General features: G+C 32.9%; 3 protein-coding genes and 1 pseudogene across 7 annotated transcripts; all 4 read left to right on the top strand.

Annotated features, from left to right (window-relative positions):
- The first annotated feature begins 9515 nt into the window (after positions 1-9515).
- LOC102669530 (uncharacterized protein At2g29880) lies at positions 9516-10771 on the top strand. The gene is made up of 2 exons (XM_006591650.4): positions 9516-10202; positions 10297-10771. The coding sequence occupies exons 1-2, from the start codon at positions 9846-9848 to the stop codon at positions 10633-10635; spliced, it is 696 nt and encodes a 231-aa protein (XP_006591713.2). The 5' UTR covers positions 9516-9845; the 3' UTR covers positions 10636-10771.
- An 826-nt stretch (positions 10772-11597) lies between these two features.
- Positions 11598-15530, top strand: LOC100777941 (glucan endo-1,3-beta-glucosidase 9). Its single transcript, XM_003537265.5, has 2 exons — positions 11598-12429; positions 14017-15530. The coding sequence occupies exons 1-2, from the start codon at positions 12074-12076 to the stop codon at positions 15119-15121; spliced, it is 1461 nt and encodes a 486-aa protein (XP_003537313.2). The 5' UTR covers positions 11598-12073; the 3' UTR covers positions 15122-15530.
- A 1652-nt stretch (positions 15531-17182) lies between these two features.
- Positions 17183-21536, top strand: LOC100778472 (transcription initiation factor TFIID subunit 15b). 5 transcript variants are annotated; one of them, XR_005887023.1, is made up of 8 exons: positions 17183-17642; positions 17740-17851; positions 17985-18711; positions 18986-19136; positions 19243-19324; positions 19696-19900; positions 20012-20048; positions 21037-21536. XR_005887023.1 is itself a non-coding variant. In XM_014763578.3 (6 exons), exons 1-6 carry the CDS (start codon positions 17279-17281, stop codon positions 19805-19807), a joined length of 1548 nt encoding a protein of 515 aa, XP_014619064.3. In that variant the 5' UTR covers positions 17183-17278; the 3' UTR covers positions 19808-21536. The 5 variants fall into 5 exon arrangements, 1 of the variants encoding a protein (XP_014619064.3); XR_005887022.1 differs by having other exon boundaries at positions 20012-20068; XR_005887021.1 differs by having other exon boundaries at positions 20012-21536.
- LOC112998352 (uncharacterized) lies at positions 19830-25899 on the top strand (annotated as a pseudogene).
- Positions 25900-27390: the final 1491 nt, after the last annotated feature.

Below are 27390 nucleotides of genomic sequence, written 5' to 3'. Positions count from 1 at the left end.
TTTACAAATGGATTTTAACTTTAGTAATATGTGTAATACAATTTTGTATTAAGGTTAGCATATGCTACTGAGATAAAACTCAAATTATAAATAGAGAACTGTTCGGCTTTTGGAAAGTGCACCGGATTGCACAAGTAGTATAAAACGGTAAGAATTGAGTATCGAACACTCGGGGAACTTGTGTTATTTGGTAAGCTATTTTAGCAAATAGGCGTCTAGTGTGCAAAAGTAAGTGTGAATATGAACAAGTGTATAAACTATCTGTGCAAAAAGAAAGAAAATCACGCGAGAGAAATGATGTGTAAAAACAAGTAGAGAACACGTTGGTCTTCCTAATAGATGCATGATGCTGAAAAGATAGTTTAGCCTAATCCTGATCAAGCATCGTCCGCAGATTCCTCTTGTAAGACTAAACTCAACCAGGACCGCATTAAGACACGCATACTCAACTAACTTATCACACCCCAATTCCTTGTGAAAGCATGACAACTCAACCCTGCACTATCAAGGACCTTAGAGTTAGACCAGTTTCTACTGTTGAATGACCCTAACAAAGCATGCATCTACTTGATCAAGGTAAAGGCATACTGGAATGAAAAACAAATAGCACAGAGAACACACAAAACATTATTAAATAGATAGAAATATATTTACATCAGGTACCTACAGGGAAAATCCAATAGAGATTTAGCTTTCCATACTAGGAAGCCTTCTTAAGAACAAAGAAAAGAACAAGATGAAATATTGCAAAAATACAAGTGGTGAGGATGTCTCTTTCACCTCTAGGATATCACAATCACTCACAAACTCATCTCAAGCTCTCAAACCGGCTCCTGCTTCAAGCTCTGGTCTTTGCAGATCTTCACACAGCAAAATCTCTCAAAACTCTCTGGAACTTGGACCTTTCTCTCTCTAGAAACCCTAGACATGCAAAGCTCTAAATCCTAGTTCAAACTCCCTTCACAAAATCTGATTTCAGGCTTAAATAGGTGGCCTTGTTCATGCTCATGCGCTTAGCGCACGCATGGGCCGGTTAGCACACGTTAGTGATTTTTGGCTAAGCGCGCCTTTCTCACTTAGCAGATGAACTGAAGTGGTGCGCTTAGAGAGATGAAGCGGTGCGCTTAGCGAACCTGTATAGCTCATCTTCTTCTGGATTCTTCCTCGTGCTTAGCCTAAGAGTGTTGCGCTTAGCGGACGCTTGCTAAGCCAGCATATTGGCTTAGCGAGAAGGTGAAAACAACCTTTTCCAAAGCTTGTCTAATTAACCTGAAATTGAGAGAAAATGATTATTAAACACACAAAATGAAAATACTAAGTATTTATTACCTATACTTAACAGAAAATACTTATAACATTACAAAATAACCATAAATTGGGAGAGTTTGATACAATTTATACAAGTTTTATACACAAAAGTTTGTCATTTTCACCAACTAACAACTCCCCCAAATTTACAGTTTTGCTTGTCCTCAAGCAAAAAGAGAACAACTCACTTGTCCTTAAGTGACAATGACATGCAGTGACTAAGTACAAAGGTGTATGCTACAAAGTGACTGATTGCATGATAAGAGAATGGAGTAAAATGCCCTCATCACTTGTCTTTCACAAGGTATGCAGTTATCCAAAGAGAAGAATAAAATGTAACCTGAACAGATAGATGAAGTTAGGCATAAGACAGATATCAAGGAAAGTAGCTTAAACCACAGTCTCACGGCTACTGTTTCACTCAAGCACAAGTGTTTAAGCTACTCATTAATAACAACTAGCAAAAGATCCAATCTTTGAATTTTGTCTCTTGCCATAAAGTCAGAAATGTATAAACAGAATCATAAGGACTTTCTCAGGTTTGTAGTGAGGCTTGGCTACAAAAATTCATTGGTTTTTCTAGGATTCAAAGGCTTAGATTCTAAGAGAGCATAGATCGTTGACTTATCCCAATGGTCTTGCATCATACAAGTAGCTTTCTCACTATCTTTTCCTCTCAAGTTGCTTTTGACCTTATTGTAACAACACATTTTATTCTTTTCTTTCTTTCTTTTTTTTTAACATACAACTTATTTGTTGTGTGTGCTGATGCTTAACATTTTCTTTTCATTCTAATTGACTTCCCTCCCCCAAATTTAGAGTAAATTTGTCTTGAACCATATTCTCTCTTAAAATCTAAACAAGGTATCAGGAGATAATTATTTAAGTTCAAGGTTCAAATTTTTGACAATATCATTTAGCTCAAAAAGGGAGCAAAGGATGCAATTATCATTCAAGGTAAGTTGTTTGGTCAAAAGAGCTTGTGTATGTACAATCATGGCCTTCATCATGTCCTTATTTATACATTTCATTCTAAAATTCAGAGATTCATGCAAAGATTATCACTCACAGCTAGTCGTTCACTCACAGTTTAAGGTCATACTCTCGCCGGTTTTGGTTCAAGCTTTTCTTTCATAATCAATCTGTCTACTGACTAAAAATTCTAATTGCAAGTTCACATTCTTGTTCTTTCTTTGTCTAACATACACACTTGTTCAAACTCATGATAAGAAACACAAACTCCATCATAATCATGCACTCAATTTAAAATAAAAGCATACAACCATTTTCATAAGTCAATAAAAGTGCTTCACTGCAATATCATTAAAAACCAAGTTGAACTATTCAAAATGCTTCAAAATAAGCATACTAACTATTCATAAATAAAACTAACAAAAAGGAATTACTGTAATAAGACTATAATTAAAATAATAATAAACTAAATGGCACAAAAATATCATTAGGAATTTAAAAATCCTGTGATCTATCTTGAGTATCTGGTGTCTGAACATCCTCCTCATCTATTAAGCGAAGCACGGGAGTAGCTGGAGAAGAGGTGTTCGGAGATAGGACTGGTGTGGTCTGATCCTCAGGAGTGGAGGGGTTTGTTGCCTGCTAAATTGAAGTTGTATCTGCCACTGGTTCTGAAGGCTCAGAAGTGGCCTCAAGAGATTTCTCAGAAGTGGCTGCAGCTTCTTGTGTTTCAACTACCCCCTTCCTTCTGATCAAGGGCTCTGGAGTGGAAGTCTCGGATGACTCATCCTCCCTCTACTGTGGTACCTGAGCGGTGAGACCTTCGTCTTCCCTGTGAAGGGGAGGCTGAGTCCCGGGCCAGGCTACCCATTCATTAAACTGTTCAACAGAAGGGATGGAGTCTGGAGGTGCTACCAATTGTAAACTTTGTCATAAAACAACCTGCCCCTGATGTATGTTTCGAAGCATGGCTTCAAGACATTGAAACTCTGTAGAAGATGGGGTAGAAGGAGTTGCTGAGGTACGTGCTGGAGGAGGAGCTGCAGATGTGGAAGGAGCCTCAGTTGGCCTTGCCCTCGCTCTCCTAGCCCCTCTAATAGTAACTGTCAGATCAGCAGGGTTCCAACAGTTCTTCCTGATATAGGCCAAGTTAATGATCGGGCTCAAGTGTTTGAAGACTAGGCTGTCAGAAGCAACCCCTCTGGACCTACATAGAGCTGTTATAAGAGCAAGGAACCCAAGTCTAGAGGAGTTAGACTGGGCCATAGATGTGATTTGGCCAGAGATGAGAGCTCCTACATTCATGTCCAGCTAAGAGACTAGGCCAAAGATTAACCTAGCTCTATCTAAAGTCAAATCCGAGGTGTGGGAAGTTAGAGCCAGGTTGGAGTATGAGAGAACACTCCAAACCTGAGTAAGAGTTGTCAGATCTTTCCTAAGGATCTTCCTAGGATGGCCTTTAGCATTTAGAACAAACCTTCGGCCGGGTATACACAAAGCAACCTCAATCTCTCTGATATCAATGAGCATCCTGCAATATCTGGAGTAAGCGGGTAAGGATTCTCCCTCGGCCAGTACCACAGGTGTCTCCAGGAAGGTGTTGAGGCTGTCTGCATCAATTTTTATCAAGTGGCCTCATATTCTAACTTGTTTTGGTGAAGGCCCCTCGGGACTGTAGAGATTGGCATAGAACTCCTTCACCAAGGCTAAGTTGATGTTGTTGTCAGCTAAATTGGTGAGGCGCTTATGAACTGAAGCGGTGCGCTTAGCGAACCTGTACAACTCATCTTCTTCTGGATTCTTCCTCGTGCTTAGCCCAAGAGTGTTGCGCTTAGCGAACGCTTGCTAAGCCAGCAGATTGGCTTAGCGAGAAGGTGAAAACAACATTTTCCAAAGCTTGCCTAATTAACCTAAAATTGAGAGAAAATGATTATTAAACACACAAAATGAAAATACTAAGTATTTATTACCTATACTTAACATAAAATACTTATAACATTACAAAATAACCATAAATTGGGAGAGTTTGATACAATTTATACAAGTTTTATACACAAAAGTTAGTCATTTTCACCGACTAACAAGAACTATACTAAAAAAACTAATTAATGGAACTGCACCTAAGTTGATATGTTCGCACAGGATCTTGAACTCTTGTTGAGTAAGGGTTCTCTAAAACTTATTCATGGAAGATCATTACCATCATTGGCAACCTTTATTTTATAATTATGCAAAATATTTTATCAAATTTTAATTTGATCATTGTGTGCTAAGTTCATGCCTACTACACTTGAATAATATTCCTATGAAAGTAGTGTGTGAATAGCATTGCATCACGAAACATATTTTTCCTGTTCATTGGTAAGAAAAATATTTTTCTTCTTTTCTCTTTATCTAATTACAATTTTAAGAATCCAACTGTTAGTTTATTGTATAAATGCAGTATATACAAGCATGTTGCATTTTGCTCAAAGTTAAATGGAGAGTAACACATGACTAATTAAAATAAGAGGATAGCAAAGAAGAAACTTGTTAAACATAATTTGTACAATATACTTTTAAAATGTAATCATCTATATGATGAAGAAAATAAGCAGAAAAGGAATAATAATGTTTTTTAGAAGTCTAGCTGATTTAAACTTGTTTCGCATAAACAACAAGGAAAACAGATATCAACTCCATAAAATGCCTAAAGAACATAAATAGACACAATTAGACATATAAAGAATTGGTTAAGACTTTAACGTTCTAAAGTTAATAAATGTAAAGAATTAAAATTCATTAAGGGGCATAACAAGGATATCCATTCCTCCTTTGGCAAAATCAAGTAAATATTATGTATGGTATATTGTTCACGAAATGTATGCCACACATATATGATCAAAGAAGACAATGACAACATTGAAACTAGAACCTAGAAATTGTTACATAGATATAAAAAAACTGAGACAGACCCTGGAGAGAAAAAATTAAAGGAATCTAATTTGAAATAGGGAAATATATGAACCTTTAGCTTTAAACACAAATGTTTGGAGAAAGTGATACAGAAAGGCAGGGACGTGCTTTCTTCAAATTGCACGCCCAATGTCCAACCTAAAAGCTATGAGAGAAACTTCAGATACATATCAGAGTTTGATGAATGATTTGAGGAAGAATTGCATCTTAGGATCTAGATTTAAGTGTTTTTTTATTACTTATTAGTTATTAGTAATCTTTCTTAAAAAAAAGTTATTAGTAATCTCAATTATATATTTATAACATTAAGAATTTTTTCTATTAACCAGTAAATCCTCCTTGACACGCTTAAAGAAACCAACTATTTATAATATGATAGTAGACTTAATTTAATGGTTATGCATTTATATTTTCTACTAATTATTTGATTAATTCTTCATAAAACCACTTCTAATTAGATTTTTATATACAATTTCAAGTTTTAAATATAGAAAATTATAACTATCACTATTAGAAAATATGTTTTCTACATCGGTTATCTAAATAACCGATGTTGATAATAAGAATTACACCAAAAAAAATGTATTAATGTGGACAGTTAACATTGGTTTTTTGGAAAAATCGATGTTAATGTAACTTAACATCGATTTTTTTACAGAAAACCAATGTTAACGTATGTGTTAATGTTGACAGTTAACATCGGTTTTTTGGAAAAACCGATGTTAACGTAAATTAACATCGATTTTTTACATAAAACTGATGTTAATGTATGTGTTAATGTTGACAGTTAACATCAATTTTTTTGGGAAAAACCGATGTTAACGCAACTTAACATCAGTTTTTTTTACATAAAACCGATGTTAACATATGTGTTAATGTTGACAGTTAACATCGGTTTTTTGAAAAAATTGATGTTAACGTACATTAACATTGGTTTTTTTTTTTTTTACAGAAAATTGATGTTAATACCCAAAATGTTAACATCGATTTTCTACAAATATCGATGTTAACATATGTTAACATCGATTTTCTACAAATAATCGATGTTGTTTTCAGGATTTTTTTTAAATACTCTCTCTGTTTTTACAAAAAAAACCAAAATTTAACCTGTAAATTTAAAATCAGACCACACAACATATATGATTTGCATTCTGCTTTCAAATAGGTTTTAGCAGAAAATTAGCTAGTAAACAATTAATTGTAAAAAATCAATTAATAACTATGGATAACTATCAACAAAGGTTATTCAATGTTAAAATGAAACATCAATTATAAAAAATGTAATGCAAAGTACGATAAACTAATTAAGTAACATAAAGTTACATAGTTCCCTAACATCCTATATTTGATTTCTAAATTTTAGATAATACTGTGTTGGTAGTACATAAACAAAGGGGCAGTGCATAAATTATGCCTAATGTTGATATGACTTGTTTATGTACTATGTCAGTAGTATATTGCTCTAATTCATATTGATTTATGTAGTCATTTGGACCAAGGGATCATTCAACATTAGGGTTTACTTGCTTATTATCCAGAATAGAATATATCAAATACATGATGTTTCTATTAATAATATAGCTTATCAGTCACACTAAAAGAATAGAACAACATTGCTAGTTACCTCAAACTTGAAGAGTGCAATTGATGAATGAACAACCCAGAAGAAAGCAAACCACCAAGGTAGAGGTAGAGGTACTCCCTACACCTTGCAACTAAATCTGCCGTAGAAAAGTAACCAAAAGCCAAAGAAGAGAAAATAAATATTAAAACTTGGCATCAACATAGAGATATACTTGCTTGAGAGGTAATTTGTTGAATTAAATGAATAGTACTGCCAGTAATTATAATGTCATCAACATACCCAAGGAGATATACAGAGCAAATTGACTAAACTGGGTTATTTATAGAATAACAAAACTTGAAACTTTTGGAAAAATCGGTGGTTGAATCTTAAATCCTATTTTTCACCTAGTTAGAGGTGTTTTATGGAAAAATCAATTAACCAAGTCCCCTTTGAGAATTTGCCTAGGGATTCCTCCTTCAATTTCGAGCGTTTTCACATATTATGAGCCTCAAACGGACATTCCTATCAAAAGTTACAACCGTTTGAAGTTTACTTACCACAAACCCTAACTAAAGTAAGGTAGTTCGAAACATGGGGGTTAACTATGGAGTATGGGGGTGGTGAAAAACAACCATATAGGGTTTAACTTAACAAAGCTCATTTCAAGAAATTGCAGAGAAGGAATTACCTGACCGAGAAACTATGGATTATGGGGGTTCTTGTTCCTAAAATGCTAAAAGTGCAGTGTTGGTGTTGGTGTTGAATGTTGAAGTCGAACTCCAACGGACCCCAGCGATCACGAACCCCGACAACGGTCACGAACCCCGAGGACGGTCACGAACCCCGACGGCAGTCACGAACCCTAGCGACGATGATGGTGAGGAGGAGACGACAGTGACAGGTCTTCGCGGTGAGGGAGAAAAATGCTTTTGTTTCTGAGACTGAGCACGCGGGGGAAAGAACCTATTGGGTTTTAATTCATCTATAATACAACATCGGTTTTATAAAGAAAACCGCTGTTAACCAGTTGATGTTAACATCGGTTTTTAAAAAATCGGTGTTAACTATATTATGTTAACATCGATTTTGTCAAAATCGATGTTAACTAACTCGACTTATTTACAAAAATTTCACCGTGCTTTTTTTAACATCGATTTTTTTAAAAAAATTGATGTTAATCGTGCGATGTTAAATCTATATTTTATAGTAGTGTATACTTTAGCTAAAGCAAATATAAAATTACAATTGCAAATAGTTAACGACTAACATAATTATATAATTATCAGTGATTGATATAAGTTCCCTCCTCAAATATGTGTTTATTTTTGGTAGTGAGTTTTGAATAATTTAATTATTTAAACAATAGAATAAATTTTTTTTGAAATATACATATAAATATGCTGCAACAAAATTATGAGTTTTGCATCTAGAATTAATTTTATTTATTAAGTTTTTTTTAGAAATTTAATTTTTATCAAAAATTAATTCTTATATCTAAAATTTGAATTTAAAAACAAAATTTTATTTACCTACATGATCATCGATCTACTGCGCAAACTCATGTCATGTGCCACAAAGGTGAAAGTTAACATAAACATACAACCATTGTCGATTTGTCATATAGTTCAATCATAATATTAAGCCCCAAGATAATTGAACTAGAAGCTCATAACTCTTTAATTTTACATATTAATTAAAAGATGATGTCTATTTACCAGTTCTTTATAGAAAAATCAAGTTCAACATTTGACTATTGGATATTCAATTTGTTTTTGATTAAATTACTTTTTTTCCGTTTAATTTATTATTTATGTTTGATTTGGTCTTCTAATTATTTTTTGGTTTAATTTATGGGGGTGTATTGGATTAAGATTTCAAAGGATTTTAAAAGACTTTTTTATGATTAAAAAGTCTTGTGGTATTCAATCAAGACTTTTATAAAATATAAACAAATCTTGTGGTATTCAATTAAGACAATAAAGATTTTTTTTTCAGGGCAACAAAATCTGTTGGTATTCAATTGAGATTTCTTACCACTTTTAAAATGTCTTTTGGTATTCAAAAGTAAATAGATTTTGATGGATTCTTTTGTGGAATGGATTTTGAGAGACTTTTTAGTTAGAAATACACATAAAATACTCCTCCAACAATCTCACCCAAACCCTTGAGACTTTTCATAATCTTCCAAAGACTTTTTCTTCTCCTGCCGAACAAGACACAAACCACTACCAGGTTCATTCTCTTACAACTTTTCAATCAATTTTACCTATTTTTTTAATGGCAATCGATAGTCAATATTGTTCATACTATATGTATATTACGCAAATCAAAAGAAAAGGGTGCTGTATATGCTTCAAGATTTCGTATTCATATTGTTTTCAACGTCCAGGCAATGAATATGCATCAAAAGAATGGCAATTGATATGCATCAAGATTTCATATTGCTTTTTTTTTAGTACTGTATATGCAAATCAAAATAAAAAACTCTTTTTTTTTCTATTTCTTCAACTTGTTTTTTTACAACGTCCATTATTATTATTATTATTTTCTTGTGTTATTATTAAAATGTTAATTATTAATGTGTTATTATTATTTTTTTGACAGCGTGTTATTATTATTATTATTGTGTTAATAATTTTTTAATTGTTATTGTGTTATTATTATTGTTATTTTGTTAATAGTTTTTTTTTTAAATGATTTTATGATATATGAGTATTATTTTTATGGAAAATGCTAACATGTGCCCTTAAGACACTTGTTAGTGTATTATGTATAGAAATTTTGTATTGAAAGTTGTGCAATTTACTTTTTTAAAAGTCAAAAATTGTTGTTTTTAAGACATAGTTACTATTGGAAGTATCCTTAACATGTGCCCTAAGTGCGCATGTTAGCATGACCCTTATTTTATTATTAGGTAGTTTTTTATTGGTTTTTCTATTGAATTGTATATTATTCGGGATATAGTCACTATACTTTTGACAATTAGGAAACAATAACTATTTTTGTCAAATAACTAGTTTCTTATATATATATTAGCGATCAAATGGGGGATTCACAAGAAAATAACAAAGGAAAGAGTAGAGACAAAGATAATTATGTATCTTGGACTATGGAGGATACCAATGAGTTGTTGCACCTCTTGGTGGATGCTATGAATAGGGGATTGCGTGATGCCAATGGATCACTTAGCAAACAAAATGTAGAACGAATAATACTTCCTCAACTCAATGCAAAAACTAAATTCCCTAAAACTTATAGTCATTATTTGAGTCGGATGAAGTGGTTTCGAAACCAGTATAACATGATGTCAACCCTTATGCGCAACAACTCTGGCTTTGGATGGGACCCAATTGGAAAAACTTTCACTGCTCATGAGGATGTATGGAAAGATTACTTAAAGGTGAGCTAAGTTCATAATCTTTTAAATATATTAATAGTTATAAATTTAGTAAATTATAATATTTGTAGTATATTAACAATGATTTTTTTTTTAGTCCCACCCAAGTCACAGCAAACTTCGAGGAAAAAGTATGGTTGATTATGAGTATTTGAAGATCGTTGTTGGGGGTGGAGTTTCTAGCGGGAATAATTCTATATCAGTCGATCCAGATGATACTGATGCAACAACTTTTGAACCAGAAAATAGAACTGTTGGGATAGAAGAATTTTCATATGATCCTAATAGTGATACATTCATAACACCAAATAACTATGAACCAGCATATCAGCCTCCATCACCAAACCAACCAAGTCCACCATCCCACCCCCCTTTAGATGCTAATATATGGAGGACTAATATAGGTTCAGATATGTGGAGAAATGCTAATAATTAGGCGAACATGAAGTGAGAATCACTTTGTTATTATTTTTTTAGGCAATAATGACTTTGTTATTAAAAGGTTTAAAATTTCTATCGTTTTTATTTTCTTTATTCAAACATTATAATTTATTTATCATCTTTTTCATTCACTTTTGTAACTTCCGTTATTTTTTTGTTTAAAATGTATTAATCTTTCAAAATCTTAAAAATCCATAAAGTACTTTGAAATCTTAAAAATCTGTGTTAGAAATCCATTAAAATCTTGGGTTAAGAATCCTGATTGTAAAAAGTCTTTTAAAAAAAATCTTTTAAAATCCCACAAAATCAATACAATCCCACATAATCTTTTAAAATCTTCAAGATTGTTTTTGTCAAAATATTCTCTCAAAATCTCAATCCAATACACCCCCCTTAGTCTTTTAATTTTTAAAATTGATTTAATTTGGTCATTTCATTTAAATTAAGCTGACAGTGTTAGAAAATGTGTGTTTTATGACCGATTAAAATAACTTAATGATGATTTTAAATCGTTACAAAATATTTCTTAACACTGGTAATTTAATTTAGACGATAGGGTCAAATTGAATCTTTTTTAAAAATTAGGAGACTAATTTTTTTTTTATAATAATTAGAAGATCAAACTAAACCAAAGGAAAAAAAAATAACTTAACATTTGTTTTTTTCCTTTCCTTTTTGGCCATTCATTGGTCAACCAAAAGTTAGACCACAAAAGGCAAAAAATAAGTAATATGAGAGGGCATAAAGTTTATTTATTTATTATTTATTTTGGTCAATAGTTTACAAATTAAAAAGCTAAAATCCTAAAGTCATTTATATTGGGCCTGAATCAGTGTTGCGCATCAGCAAGCAATTTGCCCCCACACAAAAGGGTTAAAGACACAAAGCCAGAGAACATAGTAGTAAACTAATAAAAACAACAACAAAATCATGAGCAGCATATATGTTCCACTGTCCTGTACTTCAATAGCCATGGGCCTCACTGAGACCACAAATTAAATGCACCCTTCGCCACTTTCACCCAGCACCTACTCTCACCAATCACCATTGACACCTACTTACAAGTTACAAGCCTCCAAAAATATTTTAAACTATACAAAAAAAATGGAAAAAATATTTGTTGAGACCCCAAATGATAGTTTACACCTAGAAAGTAAACAAAAATAGAAACATATAAATATAATAAATAATATGATAGAAAAAAGAAATAAAAAATTAAAAATATTGACAGGGTGATAAAACTTTGGAGTGTCCAAAAATTGGGACTTAAAAAAAATACACATCCTAAAAATCAAAGCTTGAAACTTGAAAATTGAAAACTTGAAACCCTCAAGTCCCAACCAAAGTTGCAACTGACACAGTAACCAAGATTGCATTTTTTTACCCCCTTCTTCCTTCTCCAGCATCATCAAACATCACAACACAAACCTCAAATGCCTACTACCACCACCACTTTTTCTTGCTTCCTCTTCACCTTCCTCATCACCACTTCCACCATGGCTTCTATGGTTGGAGCTGTGGGGGTGAACTGGGGCACCATGGCTTCTCACCCACTTCCACCCCACAAGGTGGTGAAGCTCTTGAAGTCCAACAGCATCAACAAAGTCAAGCTCTTTGATGCCAACTCTGATGTTCTTCAGGCCCTTTCTGGCTCCAACATTGCTGTTACTGTGGGTGTTCCCAACACTTTGCTCAGAAGCTTGAACTCTTCTAAGAAGGCTGCTGATAGCTGGGTCCATGATAATGTTACCCGCTACATGCCTAATGGGGGCACTGTTACTCGAATCGAGTGAGTCAGATTATAATTTCTTGGCTCTTTTTTTGCCCCTTTTTCTTTATAATCGAGTTTCACTATTCGTATTAATGTTTTATTTTTTCGATTTTTTTATTAGTAATTTAATTCTCAATACATGGTTGTTTTGCTTTTAATTTTTTTTTTATTTTTGTAATTTACTGATGATCATGGACATTGTAAAAGGTTTTTTTTTTTTCCAATTATTTGTTTGTTATTCTGCTCTTTGATTAAACATTTTGAAGAGTGAAACAAGCATTAGTGTCTGCATGAGATTGGTTTTTATATTATAGAACAATCTCATTGGTATCAAGCTGCACGGTTTTCATATAATGATATAACCATAAGGGGATGAAAATAAATAACTATAGAATGATAGAATCTGTACTTGGACCATTGAGACTATATATCAAGAAGAAATAAGGATGATGTCAAATTTGTTGAACTTGATTCTTTTTGTTAAGTGTAAGTCTGTGTTTCTTTTCTTTATTAATCAGCTTCCTTGGTTCACTGCACATTTGCCCTTCACTTCCAGATATATTGCCACTTCTAGTAGAACTGTCTTGCTACTCCATATAAGGAAATAATAACAGGTGAAGAACTTACGATATGTTGCAAGCTACGGCTTTGTAAGTTTGCAGAAGTCAGTTCAGCAGTTAGTGACAATGTGACATACATAAAATGCTTCTTGTTTGATCTCGGATGGGCACTCTTTAAGTTTGCTCTTTTAACTTTAAGAGTTAGTTTTTGTAAAACATTATTTTCTCAGTATTCCTTGCTAGGAGAATGAAAAGCTAGTCTGCAAACTTGTCTAAATGTTGGTTCTGTACCCTGAGAATGCTGATGCTGTAGATATCTAGTTCCATTTATGCCTTAATAATATGAGTGAGTTTTAATAAACTCCTCAACAAGTACTTGTAAGACAATAAAATAATATGAAAAGTTCTCACATAAGTTAAACTTATTTATGCACCTCAACTATTTTGTAAGTTCCCCCACAGAAGTTGACTTAAGACTCATTGTCCTCCAAGCTTTTGTGAAACATTTCTAAGGGTTGTGCTTTCCAATTGTCCTTCAAGATTTCGTGAAACAATTTTAAGGGCTGTGCTTTGTTACCAAAAACGCAATTCATGATCATATTCGATTATCTATGTTCTTTGCCTGTAGTTGTAGAACAAGCATATCTTCCCTTCCTTTTGTCACAATAATATCAGGGGAATATTTAAGAATGTAGAATAGAATCACATAATAGAATGCTCCCTACTTGATAACCGAACCACTGCAATGGTTCAAAAGCAAGCCCCATTCTTGTTCTAGGGAACAATGTATATTAGGAAATTCATGTTTGGAATGACAATCTTGTCTCTTATCTTGCTTAGGACTTAATCAGCAAACAGAATTTGACAAGCTACTAAAGAAATTCATTTAGGAGGTATGCTCTGGCAGTATGGCTAGAACCATAGAACTGCACTGTTGAATCTCTCTCTCTCTGTTTTTAATTGAACTCCAAGTTGATATAAAATGAATTATTTATCTGTTTAGTATGGTTCCTTCTACATATGGTTCTAAATATAACTCTTGCAGATATGTTGCTGTTGGTGATGAGCCATTTCTTAAAAGCTATGGTGAACAATTTCATCCCTTCCTAATTGGAGCTGCTATGAACATTCAAGCAGCTCTAAAAAAAGCAAAATTGGACAGCAAAGTGAAAGTTGTGGTTCCATGCAGCTTTGACAGTTTTGAGTCAGGATTTAACCTGTCCTCGGGAGTAAATTTCAGGCCTGACCTCAACAAAACCATGATTGAGCTCCTTGCATTTCTTGATAAGCATGGATCACCTTTCTTTGTGACCATTTCTCCGTTCATAACCCACCTTCAAACCAAAAACATTTCACTGGACTTCTCCCTCTTCAAAGAAACTGCACGCCCTCATAATCTTAGCCATAAAACATACAAAAACAGCTTTGACTTGAGCTATGATACAGTGGCTACGGTATTATCAACAGCGGGATATCCTAATATGGACATTGTCGTGGCGAAGATTGGTTGGCCAACAGATGGAGCTGCCAATGCAAGCTCATACCTTGCAGAAACCTTCATTAAAGGCCTTATAAACCACCTTCATAGTAACTTGGGGACACCACTTAAGCCACACAAGCCACCACTTGAAACATACATTTTGAGCCTTCTTGATGAGGACCAAAGGAGTATTACTTCTGGAAACTTTGAAAGGCATTGGGGTTTGTTCACTTTCGATGGCCAAGCAAAGTACCATGTGGATCTTGGCCAAGGTTCAAAGAGCCTCGTGAATGCTCAAAATGTTGAGTATCTGTCTTCTAAGTGGTGTGTTGTGAACAACAATAAGGACTTGTCAAATGCAACTGCCAGTGCTTTAGAGGCTTGTGCAAATGCTGATTGTACTGCATTGTCTCCTGGTGGATCTTGCTTTAACATCAGCTGGCCTAGTAACATATCATATGCTTTTAATAGTTACTATCAGCAGCATGACCAGAGAGCGGAAAGCTGTGACTTTGGAGGTCTAGGTTTGATCACTACTGTTGATCCATCCATGGATCATTGCAGGTTTCCTATTGAGATTCGCGTCTCTCACGCAGAATTTCACAGGATGTGTAATTTCCTGCGGGTGATTTTACTTGTAACAACCCTCTTGGCATCTTTGACGGTTTGAGTTTGACATAGGTAACAATGAGGGGGGGATCATATTTTTGCCTGCTGCAATTTTTTTGTAGATGTATATTGATGAATTGAAATGGTTAGCACTTTTTTTTTCTTTTTTAATTTACTCATGCAGGTTAGATATGAAGGATGTCACTTCTCATTTTTACTCATCGCATAAATTTCTGATTAATCAATTGCATGTGGTTGATGTGAGATTACTATTTACGGAAATTGAGTGAAAGTATCATCATAAATATTCATGATTTATGCAATAAGGTACTGGGGTGTCCATGATGACTGGAATATGCATGAAGAGATACCATTTGCAGTGAATGCACACAATATAGAGGCAAGGGTATATGCCATAACAGCATGTGCTTTTTTATTGACAAAAGTTGATTCAAAAGAATGCTTTATTTTCTTTTGGTTACCTTAAGTGCACATAAGAGTTATATTCTCTTTCTAATACGATTTATTTCATATTCAAGGATTAATTAAGATTTGAATTCTAGACCACTTGATTAAAAGATACAAGTCGTTATTACTTGTGTCAACTATTATTGATGTTTCAGAAGACTATAATTATCTTTATTGTTGATGCTCCTAATATGGAGGAATTGTTTGTTCTATTTTTACTACACTATGTTAAGAAATTAAGAAATCATTAGAAGAAAATTAGGAACAAAGTGTTCTAGCTTTAATAATATGAAAAATTAAGTTAACCAGTGTCTTTAGGATAATAATGGATAAAAATTATTAAAGCAAGTGTCCGTATTTACTCTATATAAAATATAAAAAGAACATTTAATATTTAATAAAGTGTTCTAAATGTTTTTTTTTTCTGAAGTGTTCTAAATGTTCATAAAAACAAAAGCAAACACAATACAAGTTTCATCTAATCCTATTCGCTATAAGACAATCTTTGAAATTTAGTATTTATTTACATTATCAAAACATTTGATGATTCTAATAAAAACTTGCTAGTTTTAATCTGTTTTGAAGGTTGATGTCAACATTTTAATTTTATAATTTGTTTACATTTAAGGTTTTATTATGTATTATTCCAAGGACAATTAAGAAATCACTAAATAAAATAAAGTTATTAAAGATTGCCACAATGATGTATTGATAACATTAAATATCACAATAAAAGCTTTCATTTTTTGTACAATTTTAAATTTTCTTATTGAATCATATTATTCTTTTCTACTTGTTAGATGAAGAAAGTTTTTAGTATTTTTTTACAATGTTATTTAATTTAGAATTATTAATATTATATAATTAAAATTTGACACTTTTATAATAATCACTTTTAAAGTTATACATAAGAGTAAATTTTAATTTTAATTGGTTGAAAAAATTATTTTTATTATTTTTTATTTAATACAATCTTGGTTTAATTGTACTTTTTACCTTCAATTTTTCATTTTTAGTGAATTTTATCTCAATAAATTAATTTGACGGATTTTATCTCCAATTTTAAAGAAACTTTCTAATTTTATCCCTTATTATTTATCCATTGATAAATTCATAAGTTGGAGATAAAATTTGTATAAAAAAAGAGTTAAGAGTAAAATTTGCCTTAAAATAAGAAAATGGGTATAAGATTTGTCAAAAAATAAAAAATTGGAGGTAAAAATTATAATTATGTTAAAAATAAATTGACGAAAGATAAAATATATAAATTTCTTAAAAATTAAGAGTAAAATATGTTAAATTAATTTGTTGGGATAACATTCAATAAAAAAACTTAAGGATAAAAAATAGAATTAAGCAAAGTTATTCGAGATATGTAAAACCCTATGTTACGAGATATCAAGGAATTCTAAGAAGTCTGTTGATTAATTAGGATAGTGCATCACTGTAAATTCTTAATATTTGTTTTTAATTCTTAGAAATGAAAAAAAAAAAAACCTGTTACAACTTACAAGATAGAATATAGAAATTACATGAAGCTTCACTCGTGAAGGGACGTACTGAGCTAAAATTCTGACTAATTTGAATTGATTTGATTTGATAACGTGGGCCGTAAGGGCTTTAAGAGCTTCATTTTTTTGGCCCATTTTACAGTGCTTTCTTTACTCTACTACTTCACTAACTCGTGTGCGCCAAACAAATCTCGCTGATTTTTCTTCTCTCGCGGTCCCTAGGAACCCTAGATCAGATCATGTCTGGAGCGTACGGTCAAGACGGCGGCGGTTCCGCGCCACCGTCCTATGGATCCAGCGGCGGATACAGTTCCGTCGGTGGTTACGGTGCTACTGGTGGTGGTGGTGCCGGCGGGGGTGGCAGTTATGGTGGCGGAGGCTATGGAGGAGGAGGAGGCGGTGCCGGATACGGTGGTAGTGATGGCGGTGGAGGTTATGGAACCAAAGGCAGCGGAAACGGCGGTGGATATGGCGGTAACGATAGTGGAGGTTATGGCGGAAGAGGCGGCTACGGTGGAAACGACGGCGGAGGCTATGGAGGAAGAGGCGGCGGTGGAGGCGCTGGTCAAGGTGGCCGGGGAGGTGGTGGATATGGTGGTCGAGGTGTGATTTTCGTTTACCTTTTTTTATCGTTTTATCTTTGTTAATTTATTTATTCTTATATATGTATCATGTTCTTATTTTATGTGAATTTATGCAGGAGGTGGTGGAGGTGGTGGATTTCAAGGCGGAGATCGTGGTGGTCGAGGTGGTGGTCGCGGCGGCGGTCGTGGTGGAGGCAGAGATGGAGACTGGCGTTGTCCTAACCAAAGGTTTTTATTTTATATTATTTTTTAAAAAAAGTTCTTGAGAACATTTTCTGTTTTTCATTAGCCAAATCAGTGAGAATTTTGCTGCTGTTGATTTCTGTGTTTCGCTATTTGATTTTGAAATTCTATTGTATAGTTGTGGGAATCTGAACTTTGCGAAAAGGGTTGAATGCAACAAATGCGGTGCTCCAAGTCCTAATCCCAATAGTTCTAATGATCGTGGTGGCAGTGGCAGTGGCGGTGGTTATAATAGAGGAGGTGGAGGCTATGGTAACAATCGAGGAGGAAGAGGTAATGACTATAGCAGCGGAGGGGGTAGATCTGGTAGTTATGATGGAGGGAGAGGCAATGAATATAATAGTGGAAGGGGTGGTAATAGTGAAGGTAGAGGTGGTTCATATAGAGGTAGTCAGGGGAGAGAAGATGGTGGTTATGGTCAAGTTCCTGCTCCTACTGCCCAATCTTACGGTGGTGTTGGTGGAAACTACCCATCCACTTACAGTTCTTATAGTGGTGGGAATGCAAGTTATGGAACAGAAGCAGTTCCTCCACCTGCAAGTTATACTGGTGGACCTAATTCCTATCCTCCATCATATGGGGGTAGCGTGGGTGGTTATGGGGGAGATAATCAAGGGGATGGACGGAGTGGTGGTAGATCTGGGCCTCCTGCTGGATATGACAGTAGTTACGGTGCTGGTAATCGAGGTGGATTTGGTGGATCTTCTGCAGAGACCCCTGCTACAGTGAAGCAGTGTGATGAGAATTGTGACGATACATGTGACAACTCTAGAATCTACATCTCAAACCTACCACCAGATGTGACTACTGAAGAATTGAGGGAACTTTTTGGAGGCATTGGACAAGTAATACTCTGATCTATTTACATTAGAGTTTTGCACAAGTAGTAGAGGGTCATTTTGTTAATTTTGATAAATATATATGAATGGAATGTCTTGAGTATTTTCACATGTTTTTTTTTATGAGTATCTACATTTTTATGGGTTATATCACTGGTTGTGTTTAATATAAGAAATACTTTACTTTCTTGTGCTGGGGAAATATGATTTTTCCCCCTTCTCTTACTTGAAGTAGACCGAACATTCTTGTGATTTTGTTGTATATTTTTTAACTGTTTAGGTTGGAAGAATAAAGCAGAAGAGGGGCTATAAAGATCAGTGGCCTTGGAACATAAAGATTTACACTGATGAGAGTGGAAACAACAAGGGTGATGCATGCCTTGCTTATGAAGACCCTTCTGCAGCACATTCTGCTGGCGGTTTTTACAATAGTACTTCATCGAACAATTTCCTCATTTCTATCTATCTATCTATCTATCTATCTGTATATTTAGTGTTTCTCATAAAGGGACATTAATAATGAATATTGAATTTCAGATTATGATTTGAGGGGTTACAAAATCAGTGTTGCAATGGCAGAAAAATCTGCACCAAGAGCTCCACCTGCATATAACCAAGGGTATCTATTACACACTCAATTAATATTGACTGTTTTCATTATTTCATAACAAACTTTGAAGGTCAATGCCATTGAAATATTTAGCTGTAGCACTGTTGTTTGCTAATCCTGTGTATTGGGATATAAAACTTATGTTCTATTTCTCACTTCATAAGAATATGTCAAAGATGAAAGTATTAAACTTATTACCTATGGTAAAAAATGAAAGACACTGAATTGCTGGTTTTAAAATTTAGTTGTTTGGTTAATCAATTACATTGGGGTTGGTTCTTTGCATTTAGCAATTATTTATCAATGAAATGATTTATTACACAACTGATCGTTGTGTATGAATGTTTCCTTGTCTAAAATTTATTTTTCTTGTTCTATAGGGGCAATAGGGGTGGCTATGGTGGAGATAGACGCAGAGACAATTATAGAGATGGAGGTGGTTCTGGGCCTGATAGGCGTGATCATTATGGAAATCGTTCTCGTCCATACTGAGAGCTTGGACATTGAACGTTTTATGTACTATGAATTGTGGGCTGAGGGTTTAATTATTTCAGTTGGCTGGTTTCTTAAACTGGAAGCAAAGAGGTAGGTTGTTCACTCACTTTGAGCAATACCTCTTCCGCTCCTTTTTGTTTCTAGCTGGTGGGTTTTGAATTGAAACCAGGGATTAATTTAATCATGTGAATGTTTTTTTAGAGGCAAGTGGATAATCTCCCAATTGCTTGCTGCTAAGGTAGGTGTTGAATATTTCAGGTGAGTGCTGCTTTCAAGAAAATGTGCCTAATACTTGCTTGGAAATTAAACCATGTGTCATTATGTGGATAAATGCTTGCATTCCTAGCTCATCCCATGTGGCATCTGGTTCAAGCGGGTGATGACATTAATTAATAGAATGCTTTATGTCAGTCATAGTTCCATAAATCAATAAATCTTGGTTACAATATTTCAAGTGAAATCTATTTTTGTCAGGAAAGTAGTAATGCTAGTTGCTATTTGCTTTAAATTAAAGCCTTTAGAATCAATATTAAGAGTGATACTATCGTTGTCTGTTTGAAAGTGAGACCCCATGAAGTCTTTTGTATTTCTTATTTACTCTACACTTTGATAAGTTTTGATTTAACTGTTTAAATTGGAATCTAAGCAGCTCAAGGTAGAGCTAAGCTTGTGAGCTAATTTAACACTGAAAAGAATGCAATTTACTTTATCATTGTTGTTTGAAGTTTTGAAATCCACTTCATTTTGAGGCAGAACCTAGGAGTATGCATATAGCAACAAGAATGCTATATGTTAGCTTCGTAATTGAAGTTTCATACTTTGATGACATTTCTTTGTTTCATGACTTTTGAGTAGCAAAGCTGATGCTTAGGGACAGAGCTGAATAAGTGAAAACATTGCAATATTCTACTATTTATCTTTTTTGGAGATTAATTAAAGTAGTTCCAAATATCATTGCAGTTCAAGTAGTACATAATGCCCACCAAGCTTCAATCAGGTTTTTCATTTCATGATTAATTAGTTCAAGTAGTACATAATGCCCAACAAGCTTCTAGATGAGAAAACTACTGTTATTACATAAACTTTACTTGATGCATGTAATGCAGAAACTATTCTTGTTTAGTCTTAACACTCTTTAGCTTTCCTATTGGTTTGTTTTCTTATTTATATAGCTAATAGGGAAGTTAAGTAACTTTTTAACTTTTATACGCATGTGTTGTTTTTAGCTAGCTAGCTATTGGAGTTCGCACTTCACTGTAGCATTCCTGTGCTTATTCTCTGCAATGCAAGTTTGTTTCTCAAACGAGTATAGTTGCATTTCCAGTTTGTTTTACGGTTCTCATTTCACGCTCCACACATCTAGTCCCCCGTGCCTTTTGCATATTCGGTATCACTTGCGAGCAGAACTTTCTTTGGCTATTTTAGGTGTGAAAAATTTGGTAGCCTCTTACCGGCCTTGTCCACAGAAGTGTTTTGGAGGGGTATATAATTCAAATGTACTTTCGACAATTTGTGTTCTAAATTCTAATTATGTACACCCTTACAGGTTAGTGTCTTGTTTAATCCCCTGGTCAATCGTCAATCTTCCAGATGGTTTAATAGGATGAATCTAAATTTTTAAAGGAATCTAATTCAGTTGGTTGAGTAGAATGTGTTGTAAACTCCTTGATACTGTGTTGGATTCCTATAGATAAAAAAAAAATTCCCTAGTGCCTTTGACCTTTTATTCTTGGATTTTTTCTATTTTGTTTGAACTTTACCGTGCGTTGTAATATTCATTTAATTATTTCAGCAACTTTGTTGTGCAAAATGTCTTGGGGTTTTGTTAAATCCTTGGATTAAAACATATTCGGCAATAATATAGCAAATTCAACACGACTGAGTTAAAAAAAGAAACTCGATTGAGCGTGTTGTGATCAAGTATTGGATAAGAGGGTGAGGTAACGAGTGCACTTAGTTGTTTTTTATTTTTAAATTCTATTTCTAAGTTTTAAATAGAAAGATATACTTCTGAATTGTACTTGAAAGTATTATGAAATCAAATTTAAGTTTTTTTTGGGTGTAATATATTGGGATTTAGAAAGATTATTTTAATATAAAATCCTATGTCCTTTAAGAGTTTTTGTAGTTTGAATTTTAATGGATTTATAAAATATGAATTTAGAATATTTAAAATGACATTATGGATTTTTAATATTTTAAAGGATTTTTTGAATTTTTTAAAAATATTTGAAATTATTAATAAAGATTCATGGAATTTTCTCATCTAATATTTTAATTTTTTTTATCATGTTATGTAATAAATCAATTTTTTTAACCTATTTATAAGCATAAAAGATTCATTTTTTTAATCATTGATTATGTTAATTGTATAAAATTTATATAATGCAATGTCGATTCGTAGCAAGAATAATTGTAGTTCTCAAAACAATGATAACATCAAATAAAATATATGTTCAACAAATTCAATTTATAAAAGTAGAAATTATTTATTATAATTCAACTTTTCATGTTCATTAGAAATAAACATGTAATAAGATGTTTCAAATTCAAAAAATTATGGAGATTATGTTGTTCATAGGTCAAAAGAGAAAAAAAAAATTAATGTCTATCGAAGAGATAAAAAATTATATACAATGGGTAAAAAAAATGTCAATTAATAAAAAAAACCTGTTGAAATCTCAAATATTTGAATGAAATGATTTAATGTGTATTTTCTATTTAAAAGTTTCATGAAATCCATTAAAATCCATCTCGAAAAAGAAATTATTAAAATTTGCATACTTTTAAATATTAGAAGACTTTTTTAAGTTTTAAACAATTCTAATTAAATATCAACAAATTTTATAGAATTTCTTAAAAAATTTTAATAATTTAAATTAAATACCTTAAGACTTATTTTTATTATTTAAAAAGCTTCACAGAATATTTCAAGACTTTTTTTAAAAAAAAAGTGTTTTGAAATTCTTTCAAATCCTAATTAAATATCCCCTTAATTTCATTATAAATGCTATAGTTTTTTCTTCTTAATTTTATTAAAAATGCTTAAAAGAGCTATGAAGATAAAACTTTAGAAGTGAACAAAAGTTTTATTACATTTGCACCAAAATTTGGTTGATTTACAAATTACATTAACCAAAAGAAAATAAGTTTGTGAAAATCAAATAACTCATATGATTAGTTAATCCATATGTTTTTTTTTTAAATTTATTAATAATTTTTTTTAATAATAAATATTTTTTATTTAAAAAAATATAAATGAACTAATCAGTATGAATTATATTAAAATTAATTGTCACAAAATTTGTTATTTAAATTTACATGTTATTAAATATACATTAAAAATTTTAATATTATATATAATAACATTATTTATTTTATAATATAATTAACCTATTAGTTCAATTGATGTTCCATGTTCAGGTTAGTTGATATGTAAATGTTAGATCCAATTTCACATATAACTTCGTAGTGATTTCTAAAAAGCAATAGTGCACTGATCTTGGTAATGATAAAAGAACAGCAAGTTTAAAATAAGGTGGTGTTTTCAACTAATACTAAAAAAGTTTCAAGTCAAATGAAAACTTTAAAAAGTATAAATTTTTTGAAGTCAAATAATGAAAGGAGATTTGAAACCTTTTTTGAAAGGATCATCGCTAGCTTCTTGGTTTTTTTTTTTTTTTTTTGAAAGGATCATTGCTAGCTTTATAACTTACTAAACATTGTTTCATTTGATACCTATAAAGTATTGAAGTTAAAAGCACATGTAGTTTGATAATTTGTTCGTTTTATGGTTGAAAAATAACCTCTATTCGCAAGTGTCTAAATTAAGCATGCTCTGCGTCATATACATAAAAAATTCAAAATTAGTATTGTCATAGTTGATTTTCAATATTAACTATGACAATTCTATTGTTATAAATATACAAATAGTTGATGAATTTTGGTATAAAAAAAAGAAGAAAAGAAGTGGATGTATTCTTATATAAAAAAAGAAGAAGAAGAAAAGAAGTGGATGTATTCTTATATTTTTTTTATTACGAGGTTATAGTTGATTTTTAAGATCGTAATTATACCATTGATATAAATTTAACTTACGAAAGAATTATAGGCGCAAGACAGAGCTGCATGATTTTATATTTTTATTGTTTGCTCAAACCCACGGGACTCGTGAGGACATTTTTGAGACATTGAGCAAAAGGACACCTCAAATTTCCCGGTTGTCAAGCCTTTAAAAATACATATTATTTTTTAACAATTATATTCATAAATATTTTTTTAATCCAGTAACATATACGAGTCCTACTTTAATAATTTTTAATCAATAAAAAAATATATTAAAAAAGTGTGTTAAAAGAGTGTTGTAACTCCTCGTACATTAATACATTAATAATGTACGTCTCACTTTTAGACTTGGTAAATTATTTTAAGGAATCGCTTTGTCTATTTATTTCATTTCTTCCTTTTAGTTTTGCATTCACCAGTCACTTATTATTAGTATTATTTTAAAAATGAAAAAAAATATATTTTTAAACAAAACTAAAGGTTTAATAATTATGCATCAATAGTTAAAATAGTTTTAAACTATTTTTTCTTTTTGAGAGATGAAAATGGAATAAATCTTATTGAAAAGAGAATATCTAAGCTCGACATGCCTTCATGATCTTTAATGTAAATTAGTCATCCTTTAAAAAAAACTATTTTTTCTTCTTCATATTTTTACACTATTTTTTTTTTATATTTAAACTCAGACCGTTTTAAAATTTCAAAGTTGGAGTTCTCAAAGACGTTATCTTAACCGCCAATTTTCTCTTCCTCCCGCGCAATGTCACACTCTGTAGACGAACAACACTCTCCTTTCTTCGCTTCCTAATCGAAAGCAGAACGTCCTCTCTCTCTCTCTCTCTCTCTCTGTGTGTGTATCCTTCTATAACATTTCGATTTCATTTCTTGCAGTTTCTGCGACTCAACCCTCCGATTTCTCGAATCGCTTTTGGTCTCCAAGGACGTGAAATCGTTGATCGAAGTTCGATCCAGCTTGACGCAACTCCTCAGATCTGAAGTCCGTTATTCTCTCCGTCTCCGCAAAAACCGTCCACGACAAGCTTCTCGTTCTCGATTTCTTCGTCCGCGTTTTCGCTCTCGTCGGAGATCAACAGGTACTTGTACTTGTACCGCCTCTCAGCTTCACAATCTTCTTCTCGGAAAAAAAGAAAAACGTTGTCTCGTTCCATTTGTCGTGCATTTTACTAGCTCAACAACTTTCCTATTGAAATCTCAAAATATCAAACAATATATACATACTTAGCAGCGACGTGTATGTGCTGATTTGATAATTAGTTGCTAAGAAACGCCGTTGTGCTATTTTTTTTTCTCTTTCTCTTTTGCGTTTTCGAATTCCTTTTTTGCAAGAGTTGTTTGGCGTTGAAATACGAGACTTTAGTAATGAGAGAACATAAATCCGCTAGTTGTCAATGGCTGCTAGTTTCGCCTGCAGTATGGTTAAGTTTTGTGGAGAACGCTGTGCACAACGGCTTTCACGCGTTGCCGAAAAGGTACGATATATAGCGCAAATTGTAATCTGCGTTATGAAACCTAGCAAATTTTGTTTAGAAGAACAGACTTAGAAGAGTTTTAAATTCATGATATAAAACTGTCTCTGTATAAATTCTATACTAGGACTTTAAGTTACAAGAGAAGAGAATAAGAAGGTAAAATAATTAAATTAAACTTCTATAAAAAGTTAAAATCAACTTATTCGATCACTTTAACTCTTTTAACTCTCTGATTTAACTTCTCTAAACACTGTGGTGCATAAGTTTATCAAAGAAACTTGATTTATTTTACTTTTTATTTTCTTCTTCTAGTAGTATGTATGGAGAGGTTTATTTAAACATAATGTTAGTAGAGTTTAGTTGTGTCTGTATGCTTAATTTCTGCTTGGCCATCAGGCGTCTGAAATTGCCTTGTCGTGCCTTGGGAATAATGATGATCTCAAGCCTGGAAGAGACACAGTTTCTGAAAACTTGAAGGCTATTATCATTGAGATTACAAGGTTCAGGAACTGTGCAATGGCATCTGTTGCTTAACGATCTGGTATCTCTTCACTCATCCATTAATTGCATTGAAGATTCATGCGATTAATGTTCTTCTGAATATGTCAATCTTTAAAGCAGATTTGAGTTACGAATCATTTTCAGATTGTGATTCAGAGTGATAGCAGCAAAATTGTTTGGTCCTATTGCTGCGTCCATCTCTCATTTTCAACTCTGCCTCTTTGGCAGAGTTTATCATGATTTGACTAAAAATTGTGTAGAAGTGTGCAGCTTATGCTGTTCTTTGCTGTTGTATTTGGTTAGAGAAAAATGCCTAGGCATCTTTTTGCCCGAGATTCGATTTGTGATAGGAATGTGTATTTAGGTTCTCTCTTGTACATTACATATAACTGTCCCTAGAGTGTTTCCATCGTGTGTAGGATATGGTGTGTAGGATATGTTTTATTCTTTTTCCCAAATTTCTCCACTTTTCTCGTTCATGATTTAACTTAATTTTTGGTTTCTCTGTTGTTATTTACCTGTTTGTAGTCTGTTGATAATTAGAAATTGGTGCTTCTATCTTTTATTCTTCCTCTTCTATGTATAAAGTTATACACTTCTATGGATGGGCATATGGGGGATATTTTACTTGTCATTCATTCTCCCTCAGTGGCTAGTCGCACGGACATTGATATTTAAACTAGATTTTATATACTTTTAAGAAACTAATGTATTTTTGTGCTTTACGGAGTTGTGATTAGTTACTGCTAATGCTGTTTCCTCATATCAGTTCAGGTGCAGACGGCAGAGTACCTAAAAAGGAAAATTACAGAGCGGCAAAAACCGAACTTAATCTACACAGAAAAACGATGTCTAGCAAGCACTTCTTTCAGAAATGGAATTAAGAGACAGAACATGCGAAAGTTACGTGAACACCAAAGTCTCCAACAACAGATCAGCAGTGAATTAGATGGACGACATCCAAATTTGAGGTTAAATGATCAATTTAATTGTGACTTCTTTTCAGTGAACTAATTCATTATTGTTTAAGCATTGTGAAGTTTTTAAATTTCAGTCTTTTTTTCCATTGAGTATTAATCCTTGATTAGTTTCTGGTGTTTTTAGTTTTTACACATTGAAAGAGCAAGTTGTATACGCCATATAATATTTGGCAAGTTAACAAAGGCAATAGTGCAGTACTATATGATTATATACCGTCTGAGCGCAGCTAAAATTTAATTTGCAAATCTGAATTTCTTTTACCTAATAAACTTACATTTTTTGTGTGACCAGTTGAAGCCTATAGTGCAGATTACAAGCTCCTCTTCAAATTTTGTTTCATACGCCATCCCCACTATGACAAGTATACTCGTGTGTTTGGCTGGTGGTACCCACATGGATTTTGTTGGATTTTTTGGGTCCCCTTCCTATGCGGAGTAAATGTTCAAATAAGAAGACATATTTTGTCTCACTTATTTAAGTGGAGAGGGGTAAAATTAGGATGAGAGAGACTCATTTGAGAGGGAAAAAACAGTTACAAAACAT

This window comes from Glycine max, chromosome 11 (genome assembly GCF_000004515.6).
Source record: "Glycine max cultivar Williams 82 chromosome 11, Glycine_max_v4.0, whole genome shotgun sequence".
Lineage (NCBI taxonomy): Eukaryota > Viridiplantae > Streptophyta > Magnoliopsida > Fabales > Fabaceae > Glycine > Glycine max.
This window is presented reverse-complemented; position numbering and strand designations above follow the sequence as displayed.